The sequence below is a fragment of the Podarcis tiliguerta genome (genome assembly GCF_965153285.1).
Source record: "Podarcis tiliguerta genome assembly, chromosome: 16".
Classification (NCBI taxonomy): Eukaryota; Metazoa; Chordata; class Lepidosauria; order Squamata; family Lacertidae; genus Podarcis; species Podarcis tiliguerta.
This window is the reverse complement of record NC_139549.1, coordinates 27,410,440-27,422,672: the sequence shown is the minus strand read 5'-3', so window position 1 is coordinate 27,422,672 and position 12,233 is coordinate 27,410,440. Positions and strand designations below refer to the sequence as shown.

At 44.2% G+C, this 12,233-nt stretch overlaps 1 protein-coding gene across 3 annotated transcripts in view; it reads left to right on the top strand.

The window, feature by feature from the left end:
- Positions 1-12,233, top strand: part of MED15 (mediator complex subunit 15) — a 141,382-nt gene that overhangs the window by 109,539 nt on the left and 19,610 nt on the right. For all 3 annotated transcript variants that reach the window (XM_083417661.1, XM_083417660.1, XM_083417662.1), the window contains 4 exons: positions 4,101-4,188; positions 6,904-6,955; positions 9,499-9,528; positions 10,626-10,829. In XM_083417661.1, the coding sequence (XP_083273787.1) occupies positions 4,101-4,188; positions 6,904-6,955; positions 9,499-9,528; positions 10,626-10,829 (374 nt within the window). The remainder of the gene's footprint in view (positions 1-4,100; positions 4,189-6,903; positions 6,956-9,498; positions 9,529-10,625; positions 10,830-12,233) is intronic.

Genomic DNA, 12,233 nt, shown 5'->3' with positions numbered 1-12,233 from the left:
AGGGATGCGGGTGGCGCTGTGGTCTAAACCACTGAGCCCCTTGGGCATGCTGTTCAGAAGGTTGGTGGTACGAATCTGCATGATGGGGTGTGCTCCTGTCGCTCTGTCCCGGCTTCTGCCAACCCAGCAGTCTGAAAGCATACTAGTGCAAGTAGATAAATAGGTACCGCTGCAGCAGGAAGGTAAACGGCATTTCTGCGCAATCTGGCACGGAGTCCCATTGTGCCAGAAGCGGTTTAGTCATGCTGACCACATGACCCGAAAAGCTGGACAAACTCTGGCTCCCTCTGCCTAAAAATGAGATGAGCGCCACAACCCCATAGTCACTTTTGACTGGACTTAACCATCCAGGCGTCCTTTACCTTTACCTTTTACCTTGCTAGCTATGTGCTATGTGTGTTTCTCTTCTATAGTTTTCATCAGCAAATATCTCCTGTGTGAGGTCTGAGTATATAGAACCTGAGGACAGAGAGGAAGCTCTGTGTCCTGCACTGTCATCAGATTGGCATTAACACACTATATTGGTGTGCTCTGATGGGGTAGCAGTTTGCACCATATCCAACACTGGTGTGATGTAGACAGGGTAGAAGTCAACTTGGAAAGGCTATTTTATCATTTATTTTTGATGTCAATAGAAGAAATATTGTTCAGTCTGGGGCAAGTTGTGTTGGGTGCCTTTTGTTCCAGTTTTGCATGAGATGGAATGTTCCTGTTAAACACAAAGTGATAAGGTGTTTTTAGCAAGAAGTATCTTTTTAAGCCAATGAAGCCAAACATCCAAGTAATAGAAAGGGAAAATGAAAGCAACAGTCAAAAAAACTTACAACAAAACCAAAAAAACTCAGCACCGTATTTTTCGCTCTATAAGACGCACCAGACCATAAGACGCACCCAGTTTTCGGAGGAGGAAAACAAGAAAAAAAAATATTCTGAATCCTAAAAGCCAGAACAGCAAGAGGGATTGCTACGCAGTGAAAGCAGCAATCCCTCTTGCTGTTCTGGCTTCTGGGATAGCTGCGCAGCCTGCATTCGCTCCATAAGACGCACACACATTTCCCCTTACTTTTTAGGAGGGGAAAAGTGAGTCTTATAGAGCAAAAAATACAGTATATCTTAGCTCATCATATGTTCCTTTTCTGGACAAAGTCTTCGCTGCAGAGCAAGTGCAAAGCTTCTTGCAGAAGAGATGTTCTGGAGTATCCTTGGGCTTCATATTATGTGATTCCAGGGTCCCCTCTCAGCCTTTTGTGCCTTTAGAGCAGAGCTTTCCCAACTGTGTGTCACGCCACAACATGTTAGTGTGTTGGTTGAGGTGTGTCGCGCATATGCTCCCCATGCTCCTCTTGGGGCTGAATAAGATTTAACCTCTGGTTTGCTAGTAAAATTGAATACTGAAATGATGCATGTCTAAAAAGTGTGTCCCAACATGAAAAGTTTGGAAAGCTCTGCTTTAGAGAGATGCATTATACCTTTTGCTCTTGGCTTAACTCATTGTACAAAAGCACAAGAATGAAAATTATTTCCAATGTTAAATGTCTTTAGAACCGCGAAAAGAAGTGGTATATACAGTGGTACCTTGGTTTACAACCATAATCCGTTCTGGAGGTCTGGTTGTAAACCAAAACAGGTTGTAACCCAAGGTGCGCTTTCGCCAATGGGGCCTCAAAAAAAGGGGGGGGGTGTAATAAAAAAAAAGGGACATGCACTTCTGGGCTTGACGTGGTTGTCATCCAAAATGGTTGCAAACCAAGGTACCACTGCATATGGAAAAATTTCCATTCAGCCTTCTCGCAAATATTGATGTGAAAATATTTTTATTATAGAAGAGTGGGGACGGCTGACCTGTGGACCACCAAATGTTGCTTGGTCAAGACCGATGGGAGTTGTAATCCATAAGTCCCCATTGCCCCTTGTCTCTATCATTTCATTATCACCTTTCCTAAAGAACCAGAGAAAACAGATGTAAATGTCTCTTAATAGAGCACATCATTTATTCTACATTAATTATATCCTCTTTATGCATATTTCACCTTATTGTATCTTTCATTTGAGCTTGTTTTCCTTAGGTTGCTTTTCGAGTAAACTTGATTTAGTATTGGATTATTATTGGATTTTCCTTATGCATAGAATAAGGATGCCGCTCTTCTCCTGATCAAGGCTTTGCTTTTATTCCAAGCCATCGCCTTAAAGCTTGCTGGCCGAGACCCTGCGTCTCGCAAGAGAGGGTTCCCCTCACACCTTTTCTCCCCCAATCAGTCTTCTCTTACCCTCTGACCAGTTAGCCCACAAAAGAGAGGTAACCTCAGAATGTTTATTGGGGAGTAAAAGACAAGTTATCTGTATGTAATGGACTTTCAGAAAAGGGAAGGAGTGCAGGGGTTTGGGATGGGTTCGGTGGAAGTTGCCTGCTTTTGGGAGCTCTGCACAAGGGCAAAGTGCTCACTGCTGCTGTTTTCAAGGGTCTGTATTTGGAGAGTCAGCAGTCAAGTACTTGATTGGTTGTGGTATTTTACAGGTATTATACAGAACAATAATATTAAATAAGCTCTGCCCTCTTTATGCAAACAGCTGTGTCCTGAGTGACTAGGTGGAGGGTTGAGAAATGTCCTCTCCCTACCAGAAGGTGTTTTTTTGCAGGGTGGAAATGGGTTAGGGTTTTGCCCCCCAGGAACAGGCTGGTGGCTCCCAGCAAGAAGACAGACCAAGCATGAGGTTTTGCATCTTAGGGGATGGAGAGAGGGGGAGTGGGCTTGAATTCTGAAGGGTGGCAGGGCATCTTCGCCATATGCCTTCCTTGTACAGTAGTGATAAAAACAGTTCAGCCTGCAGGTAGTGGCCAGGATGCGGGCGTTCTGGGAAGGGAAGCCCTAGCTGCTTCTTGGCTCTCTCCAGCCCACAACTGCTCTGTCAACTCCTCTCGCCTTCCCCAGGTTCCATCCTGTCTGATATTCCTGCGGCATGACTGGGCCCAAACATAGGGGAGGGGTTCGTGATGCTGGGGCGGGGGTTGGGCCTCTCTCTTGCTATGAGTAGGGGCTGCAGGTGAGGATAGAGCCTCTTGCTTTCGGCTCATCAGAACAGTGGTGCCACGGCTGTTGTGACAGCATAGGTGTCAAGGCTATTCTGGCACTGCTTTCGTTTTCCAGAACTTTTACTTGATATTTCACTGTGCCTTTTGTTGCACAGGTATTTAAAGGTTGGCTTTTGGGGGTGCCTCTGATGTTGTGTGGGGAGGGGCATCCTGGATTTCCTCCCCTCTCCCTTGGTGCCTGCAAAATCTGATACAGAGGGTCCCCCAAGAAGGGGACGTTTGCTTGTGGGAATGGAACCATGTCACTGGAATCAACCCCCAGTAGTTTGATGTAAACTGCTTAGGGATTCTGGATATTAAGCGGCACAGAAATATCATCCATAAATAAAAATTAATAAAATATTTAATTCCTGCTACCTGCAATAAAGGGACGCGAGTGGCGCTGTGGTCCAAACCGCTGAGCCTAAGGCTTGCCGGTCAGAAGGTTGGCGGTTCGAATCCCCATGACGGGGTGAGCTCCTGTTGCTTGGTCCCAGCTCCTGCCCACCTGGCAGTTCGAAAACACATCAAAGTGCAAGTAGATAAATAGGAACCGCTCCGGTGGGAAGGTAAACGGCATTTCAGTGCACTGCTCTGGTTCGCCAAAAGCGGCTTAATCATGGTGGCCACATGACCCGGAAGCTGTCTGCGGACAAACGCCAGCTCCCTTGGGCAGTAAAGCGAGATGAGTGCTGCAACCCCAGAGTCATCCGCGACTGGACCTAACAGTCAGGGGTACCTTTACCTTTACCTACAAGAAAAGGGAGAACCTGTGCCCAGAAGAGACAAAGCTAAAGTCCTGTTGGGGCAGGTGTGGAAGTGTGTTTGTGGGTTGCTTGTGCGTCAGCGAGTGTTGTGGGGTTGATGCACTTGTATTATTTTTTCTGAAGTTGGGCCGGGGTCTGAACTTCACCCACAGAAGGGCTGAGCAGAAATAGCCTGTGGAGTGGGCCCTGTTTTCAAGGTGCCTCCTTTCCGTGCGGTTGTGATTCTGGTGCTTCAGCTGCTCTCTGTCTTTTCCTTCTTGCAGTGAAGATAGCATGCGGAATGCTGGAGTGGCTCACAATAAGAGCAGCAAAGAGATGGAGAACCACGTTTTCTTGAAGGCCAAATCACGGGTAAGGAGAAGGAGCCAAGGGTGAAAGTGAAGGGCAGGCAGGAGAGAGAGAAGGTCTAGGCTCTAGCAATTTTGGGGTTGAAGCACCAGTTGCCCTCTTCCGAGGAGTCAGACCCTTGGTCCAGCTAGCTCAGAACTGATGACCCTGGCTGGTAGCAACTGCTCTCTGGAGTTTCAGGCAAGCTGTCTTTCCCAGCCCTTCCTTTTTTAATATATATATATATATATATTCCAATTTTAACAAATACAGAAAAAAAATTGTAAAAGACGAAATACAGTAAAAATAAAGAAAGAAACAAGAATAAAGAAAAATTTAAAAATACATAAAAACCACACCTCCACCCCACCAACAGGAGAAAAAACAAAAAAAATTAAAAAGAAACGCTTCCATTTTTCACAATTCCATTCTTCAATAACTTGTTTCCTCGACCTCCTCCCACCTCCCTTTTTGTATTCCAGTTACTAATTAAGTCAGCAAATTCTTTCCATCTTTCACTACTTACTCACTTATTTATCTTAATCCATTTGAACCTTATCCTCCCATCAACATCTAAAAAATTATCTATACTCCAATCTAATAAAAAGAGAGAAGAAAAAAAAAAAACCTTAAATCTTATACCCTTAAATCCTAAAATCTCAAGTCCTTATCATATTTCCACTAAAGTCATATAATTTCATTCCACCATCTCCCAACATTCCTTAATTATACAATATTATACTAAATGCTGTTTTAAAAAATTCCCAATTTTTCCCACCATCTCTTCTCCCTGGTTTCGGATTTTATCAGTCTTTTCTGCCAATCTTTCTCAGCCCTTCCTGGAGATGCTTCCAAGCATTGGATCTGGCACCTGCTGCATGCAACCCCCTGAGCTCCTGCCCTTCCCACTATGGAGTGAAGGAGGAAAATGGGAAACCCTGGCTGGGCAGGTGACTGGCAGAACAGCTGGTTTCACTTCCCTGGTGGGCATCCCGTCTTCTGCCAGTTGCCCGTCTATGAACAGTTGTGGCTTCCTTGGTTAGTCCCTCCCTTCCTCATAAGCTTTGCAGCTCTGCCCAAGTGGAAGACATCATGTCCCCTTCCAGTCCCAAATCTTTCCCACAGGGGCAAACACAGAAACTGCCTTGGTCCACTTGACTCAGTATCATCTACATTGACTGGCAGCAGCTGTGTAGGTTTTCAGGCAGGGTTCCTTCCCAGCCCTATCTGCCACCTTCTGCATGCATAGGAGAGGCTCTATGTGGGAGCTCCAGCCATTTCCCATTGTATCTTCTATCTCTCCTGTTCCCTGCAAAACACTACAGGCTGGTGGGGGAGAGGCGTCTCTTTTCGCTGTGGCTGGTTCTGGAGTCGTTGCAGTTTCCCCTGTGTTTCACTAGTGAGATAATAATAATAATAAAAATAATTTTTTATTTATACCCCGCCCTTCCTGGTTCCGAAAACCGGGCTCCGGGCGGCTAACAACAAATTTTAAAAACTTAATTGTAATAGAACATAGAAGCAGCATAAAATACAGGATAAAAACATCAATAACAATAAAATTCAAAGTTCAAAAATCAATTTGGGGGAAATCCATCCAATAAGCATTAGATAGTCACCAGGGCTAGCTGCCTGAATTAGTCCTACTTGGGCCAGCGAGGAGGCCAGGGGAGAATTAGCTGTGGGGTCTCGGAGCGGGTAATCTTCATAAAAGGGGAGGGAGAGGGAAAAGAAGAGAAATAAAAGATCAGGCTGAATTTAAATTAAAGGCCCGGCAGAATAGCTCTGTCTTACAGGCCCGATGGAAGGAGGTTAAATCCTGAAAGGCCCTAGTCTCATGGGACAGAGCATTCCACCAAGTCGGAGCCATCACTGAAAAGGCCCCAGCCCTGGTGGAGGATAGTCTGACTTCCTTAGAGCCTGGGTACAGTCGTAACCTGGAAGTTGAACGGACTCATTTCCGGAAGTCCGTTCAACCTCCAAAACGTTCGGAAACGAAAGCGCAGCTTCTGATTGGCTGTAGGAAGCTCCCATCAGATGTTTGGCTTCCAAAAATAGCTTGCAAACCAAAACAGTCACTTCCGGGTTTGCGGCGTTCGGGAGCCAAAACGTTCAAGAACTAAGCTGTTCGAAAACCAAGGTATGACTATAGTGGGAAGTTTGCTCGCATCTTCCTTTGTCCATCTGTCCCCTCCCCCCATCACTCCACATGCATCATGTGTACACCCTGTTTGCAAACACCTGCGCATACACACCCTGCCCCATCTCTGATTTGCTACTGTGTAGGTGGAATGACTACCGCAGCAATGGGCACATGGGTCCAGGTGATGCTTTTCTGTGTCTGGCGAGCTGGGAAAGTTGACCCTTGCCTTGATAGGTGTTGATCCCACTATGGACCCTCCCCTCCCCCCCCCCCCGCCCCTGGTGGCATGTTAAAATTCGAGCCAGGTCCTTTCAAGGGATTTGTGCCTTACCCCTTTCTGCCTGGCACAGTTATCCCATTTTTATTTTTGATGTTTACATGCTGCCCAGTTAAGCATTCCCTTTCTGCAGTTGAATACAGTGATCTTTTTATGCAGACTGCACCCTGCCCTTTCAGTTCTGCCAGCGCGGGGGCTCTCTTGCTCTTCTAGAGGGAGGAGAGGAGGAGGAGGAGGAGGAAATGAGTCAGAGGCACCCTGCCCTTCAACCCTCCCTCCCTGGCTTCTAAAATGCACTTTCATTTCTCTTAACTTTTAGGAGGAGTATCTTTCCCTGGTGGCAAGACTCATCATCCACTTTCGGGATATCCGTGAGTACTCTCATGCCTGTTTGTGGAGAGCGCTTGTTGGCCATTTGAATCTTGGAGGGGGGGACCGTCGGGGCAGGGAAGAGTGGGATAATAAAAAAGCATTAGCCAAGGAAAGAGGACGGAATGGAGGGGTTGGTTTCAGTGGCACGGGAACAGCAATCATGAAATTCTTGATTTCCTGAATTATCACACTGATCCAAATAGTATTTTTATATCCGGCTTTTCTAAGTGTTTGATGTTGAAACACTCTCAAGTCCACAAAGATACAGCTCTTTTAAATACAGTATAACAGACAAATACTTTCTGCTAGAAAGTGAAAGTAACCCGTTCTGATTTGTGTGCGCTACCACTTTGTTTGCTGACAGCAAACAAAGGGGGCGAGGGAGTTCTTTTTCCCAAGGTTGCTAGTTTTAAAAAAAATCTGGTTTATTCTTATCAAATAAAATACTACCAATTCTAAAACTACATAAGATGAGGGGATGAAAAGGGTTTATTGTAAACTGCTTGGTGATTTTACTACATTCAAGCACTATATAAGTTTAAATAATAAGATCTCAAAAAGCGGGGGGGGGGGGGGAGTGTTCCTGTATGCAACAACAGCAGCAAGGCTACTGTTAGCACAGGTCTGGAAACAACAGCAATTGCCAACAGTGGAAGATTGGCAACAGAAGGTAATGGAGCACGCAAAAATAACCAAATTAACGGGCAAGATTCAACAACAGGGCGATGAAACATTCCAAAAAGAACGGAAGAAATTTATGTTGTATATAGGAAAGATGTGTGTGAAATAGAGAAACCAGTAGAATTAAAATGAACCTCATAACATCTAACATAAATACTTTTATGGGAATAATAATAACAATAACAATAAGAAATACAATGTAATCAAAGTAACCAATGGTAGTGGCAAATAATATATGGATAGACGACAAGAATTGTATATATGGAAGGGCTTATTTATATACAGACAATACATGGACAAATGTGTAAGTAGAAGAACAATATATAGAATGGACAAAGACAGTGCGAAAAACTCAGAAGTGACATGAAGAAGGAAGGAGAGAACTCAGCTCGTAGGAGCAAACTATAAATGTAAAATGTAATATAATATGTATTTGAAGTATGAAGTTTGGAAAACCAATAAAAATTATATTTTTAAAAAAGCTGAGGGGAAATGAGGCATGCCTAGAGGAGATTCACTGAAACTAATGGACAGGATTAACTGGTACATTTATTTGAGTGTGTCAACTCTGAGTAGGATTTATGTTATGAATGTTAGAAGAATGCTGGAATGAAGTTATATCGTTTTAGTAGGAATGTTATAAAGAATTTAGCAAAAACTGATTGTTAATGGGCCAAAGTGGAAAATTTAGATTGTGTTAAGATAAATTATAGAACAAAAAATTGAGAAAGATGGGAAGGATGTGCTGAAATAGCTAATTGAACTAGAATACAAAAAAGGGAGGTGTGAGGAGGTCAATGAAACAAGTAAATGAAAGGTAAAGATATGGAAATTGGATGTGTTTTTAAATGTTTTTGTTTTTTTTGTTTTTTTGATGTATTTTTTTTTGTTTTCCTTTTTATCTTTGAAGTATTGTTTGTTAAATTCTTCATTGTTTTTTCTCTTTTTTTCTTTCTGTAACTATTAAACTTCTAATAAATATTATTTTAAAAAAATGAGTAGCATTTAAGTTAATACAACCTTTATAAGATAAATACTTAAAATGTTTACAGTGGTACCTTGGTTTAAGAACAGTCCAGTTTAAGAACGATTCAGTTTACAAACTCCGCAAAAGTGGAAATAGTGTCCCGGTTTGAGAACTTTACCTCGGTCTAAGAACGGAATCTGAATGGTGGAAGGGCACCGTCGGCGGGAGGCCTCATTAGGGAAAGCGCACCTCGGTTTAAGAACGGTTTCGGTTTAAGAACAGACTTTTGGAACGGATTAAGTTCGTAAACCAAGGTTCCACTGTATTTGTAAAACAACAAAAAACTATCCACAAACCCTTCCCTCTGCTTTATTTACCCACTTTATAGAATTCCTTCAAACCATAACAAGTACAAAATGAAATCTTTAGCCTCAGATAATTCTGATGAAACAGTAGTCAATATCCGGAATCACTGATCAGTGTTGGACATCATATTTGCTGAATACACAAAGCTTCACAGCTTGTCTGTCATCGTACAAAGTCTGGTACCTTGCTTCATTTAAAGGTTTTCAGAGGCTTTGAGACTAAAGATTTCATTTTGTACTTGTTTTGGTTTGAAGGAATTCTGTAAAGATTGTCTATTGCGGATGTACATGGTCATTATGTTGCCTAGACCTTGCCGACGTTCTCTTTGCTCCTCTTTGCACACAGGGGTGTGTTTGGTTACTTATTTGGTTACTTATTTACCCACTTGTCTGATGTGTAACTCTTTTGTTTGATTCTTCCCCCCCAACCCCCCCCCCATGCTGTTTATTCAAATTAGACTAATATTTTTCTTGCCTAAATGTGCCTGCACAATTTTTCAGTTGTTGTTGTTGTTGTTTTCTTTCCTAGACAACAAGAAGTCCCAGGCTTCCGTCAGTGGTAAGAAGCGCTCCTTCATCACCTTCCATTTTTTTTATATATCTTACCTACTTCCTTAAGAACTCTTTCCGAAGACTCTGTTCTGTGGGTATGGATGGGTGTGTAAGGGGCATGTATCCTCGTTGTGCTGGATTTCCTGCCAGAGCTCAGTCGCAAGCAGATGTGACACACAGACAGGCCCAGGTTCTGTTCTATCTGATCAATTCAGTGACAGAAAAGGTAAAAAAAAAAAGTTTAGAAGTGCTCCCCCCCCCCAAAAAACAACAACCCCTAGAGTCTTTTCTGTTGGGGATAATTCAGACTGAAATTCCCAGGTGTCAGAAAAGGTTATTTATGTATGCCACTAATGCGGCCCGTGTTTGGTTAGCCTCAAAATTTAAAACGAGCGAGGTCCTAACCAAAGAAGAATTGGCAACTTAAGTTGCCAGAATATGTGCAGACTTAACATTGAATAAGAGAACAAGAAGAACATACATTTAGAGAAGGTTCAAAAAAGTTTATTGAATATATGGAAAATAAGTGTGTACAGCTGAAAACGCCGGCAGCATTTTTAGATAAATTCAACAGTGAAAATAAGTTTTGATGGATGTAATAGTGGAATATTGAATGGTATATTTTTTGTAAAACATGCACACATTTATGGTATGTAAAATGAACCATGGAAACAGAAGAAGGGAAGTCATCAATATCTCTTTTTTAATATGTATTTTAATTAATTTTTTCTGTTTTACATTTTAAAGTACTCAATTCTACATCCTTAAGATATTGATAATATCTCAGTGATGCAAAAAGGAATACTTTAAATTGTAAAACAGAAAAAAATATTTTAAAAATATATGCATAAAAAAGAAAAGGTTAAAAAAGAAAACAGAGAGAAGCTGAAACCAGCGAGTAATTCTGAAAGTTTTTCAAGGCTTTCTGCAAAAACAAAGTTGACCCCTCCCCCTTCTGCCCAGCTTGCTGGATGGGGCTGAGGCCATTGTGTGGCTGCTGGGACTAGTGGTGGGGTGAACAGCTGAGCCCAGGGGCCTGATCCTTTCAGCGCATTGCTGCCTATCTCCATGGGGCTTTCTCAGGGATCCTTCTTTTCTCCACAGATCCCATGAACGCCTTGCAGACCCTGACGGGCGGCCCACCTGCGGGAGCAGCGGGCATGGGCATGGCATCTCGCCCCCAGGGGATGGGTGTGCTCGGGCCCCCCATGGGGCAGCAGATGAGCCTTCCGGGGCAGCAGGCGGCACCAGGGGCAGCTGGGATGGCCCCCCGTGGCATTCCAGGCATCTCAGCAGCTTCCCAGCCAAGTAAGTGTTTGGAGTCTTGGCTCTTCCCTGGGGGCTAAGCGGTTTGGCCCTGGGACTGTGACCCTCCCCAAAGACCAAATGGGAAGCCGGCAGGTTCGGGCCAGGGCAGGGGGATTTTCCTGCTTTGGAGCATGCTGAGGGAATTCCCTTGGGAGGAATCTCTTCAGCCCCTGTTGGATAAAAATAGGAGCAGATGGCAGAGAGTTTGCTCTCTGACTCTGTTTTGTTGTTGTTTAGTCATGTCCGACTCTTCGTGACCCCATGGACCAGAGCACGCCAGGCACTCCTGTCTTCCACTGCTTCCCACAGTTTGGTCAAACACATGCTGGTAGCTTCGAGAACACTGTCCAAACATCTTGTCCTCTGTCGTCCCCTTCTCCTTGTGCCCTCCATCTTTCCCAACATCAGGGTCTTTTCCAGGGAGTCTTCTCTTCTCATGAGGTGGCCAAAGTATTGGAGCCTCAGCTTCAGGATCTGTCCTTGCAGAGAGCACTCAGGGCTGATTTCCTTAAGAATGGAGAGGTTTGATCTTCTTGCAGTCCACGGGACTCTCAAGAGTCTCCTCCAGCACCATAATTCAAAAGCATCAGTTCTTCGGCGATCAGCCTTCTTTATGGTCCAGCTCTCACTTCCATACATCACTACTGTGAAAATCATAGCTTTAACTATACGGACCTTTGTTGGCAAGGTGATGTCTCTGCTTTTTAAGATGCTGTCTATGGCTCTGTTTTAGCCATGTACAAAGATGGTTTGTTCCCAGGACAAGCTGATTCAACCCATCTAGCCCTGTCTCATCTTCTTCCTCCGAGTGGCATGTGACGAGTTAAGGAAGCGTCTGTTCACTTCACCTGCTTCCCTTATCCCTTTCTGAGCTGGAGAGGCGGGCGAAAGCGGGCAGAGCCAGTGCCGTTTCACAACTATCCTTTCATGCTGCTGGGTTACAGAGCCTGGTGTAGAGACTAGCAGGTCTTAGCTGCAGCAGAGGAATTGTCCATCAGAGACACCCCCACGTCTGTCTCCTTGTCTATTTAGCCTAGGGGTGGGGAACCCCTTTTGGCTCCACAGCCAAGATCCTTATCAATGATGTCATTGTGACAGGGCTGAAGCATCCTCTCCTCCTTTAAGCAGGCAGGTGACGGCAGTTGGGCACCACCACAGCCCACTTAAAGGAGAATGGAAAAGGCTTTAACCCTGCCACTTAGGTTTCACAGTCCAGTGCAGGATTCAGCCCTGTCCTCCTACCCATTAGCTTATGGCCATGGCTTGCAGTAAAAGATTGGCCTGCAAGCCAGATGTTCCCCATCCATTCTCTTGTCCTTCTTGGCTGCTCTGTCTGGCAACTCCTGTACAGGCGGATTAGGCTCTTGCCCTCCATGAATGTGGGCCTTTTCAGGCAGCCACAAG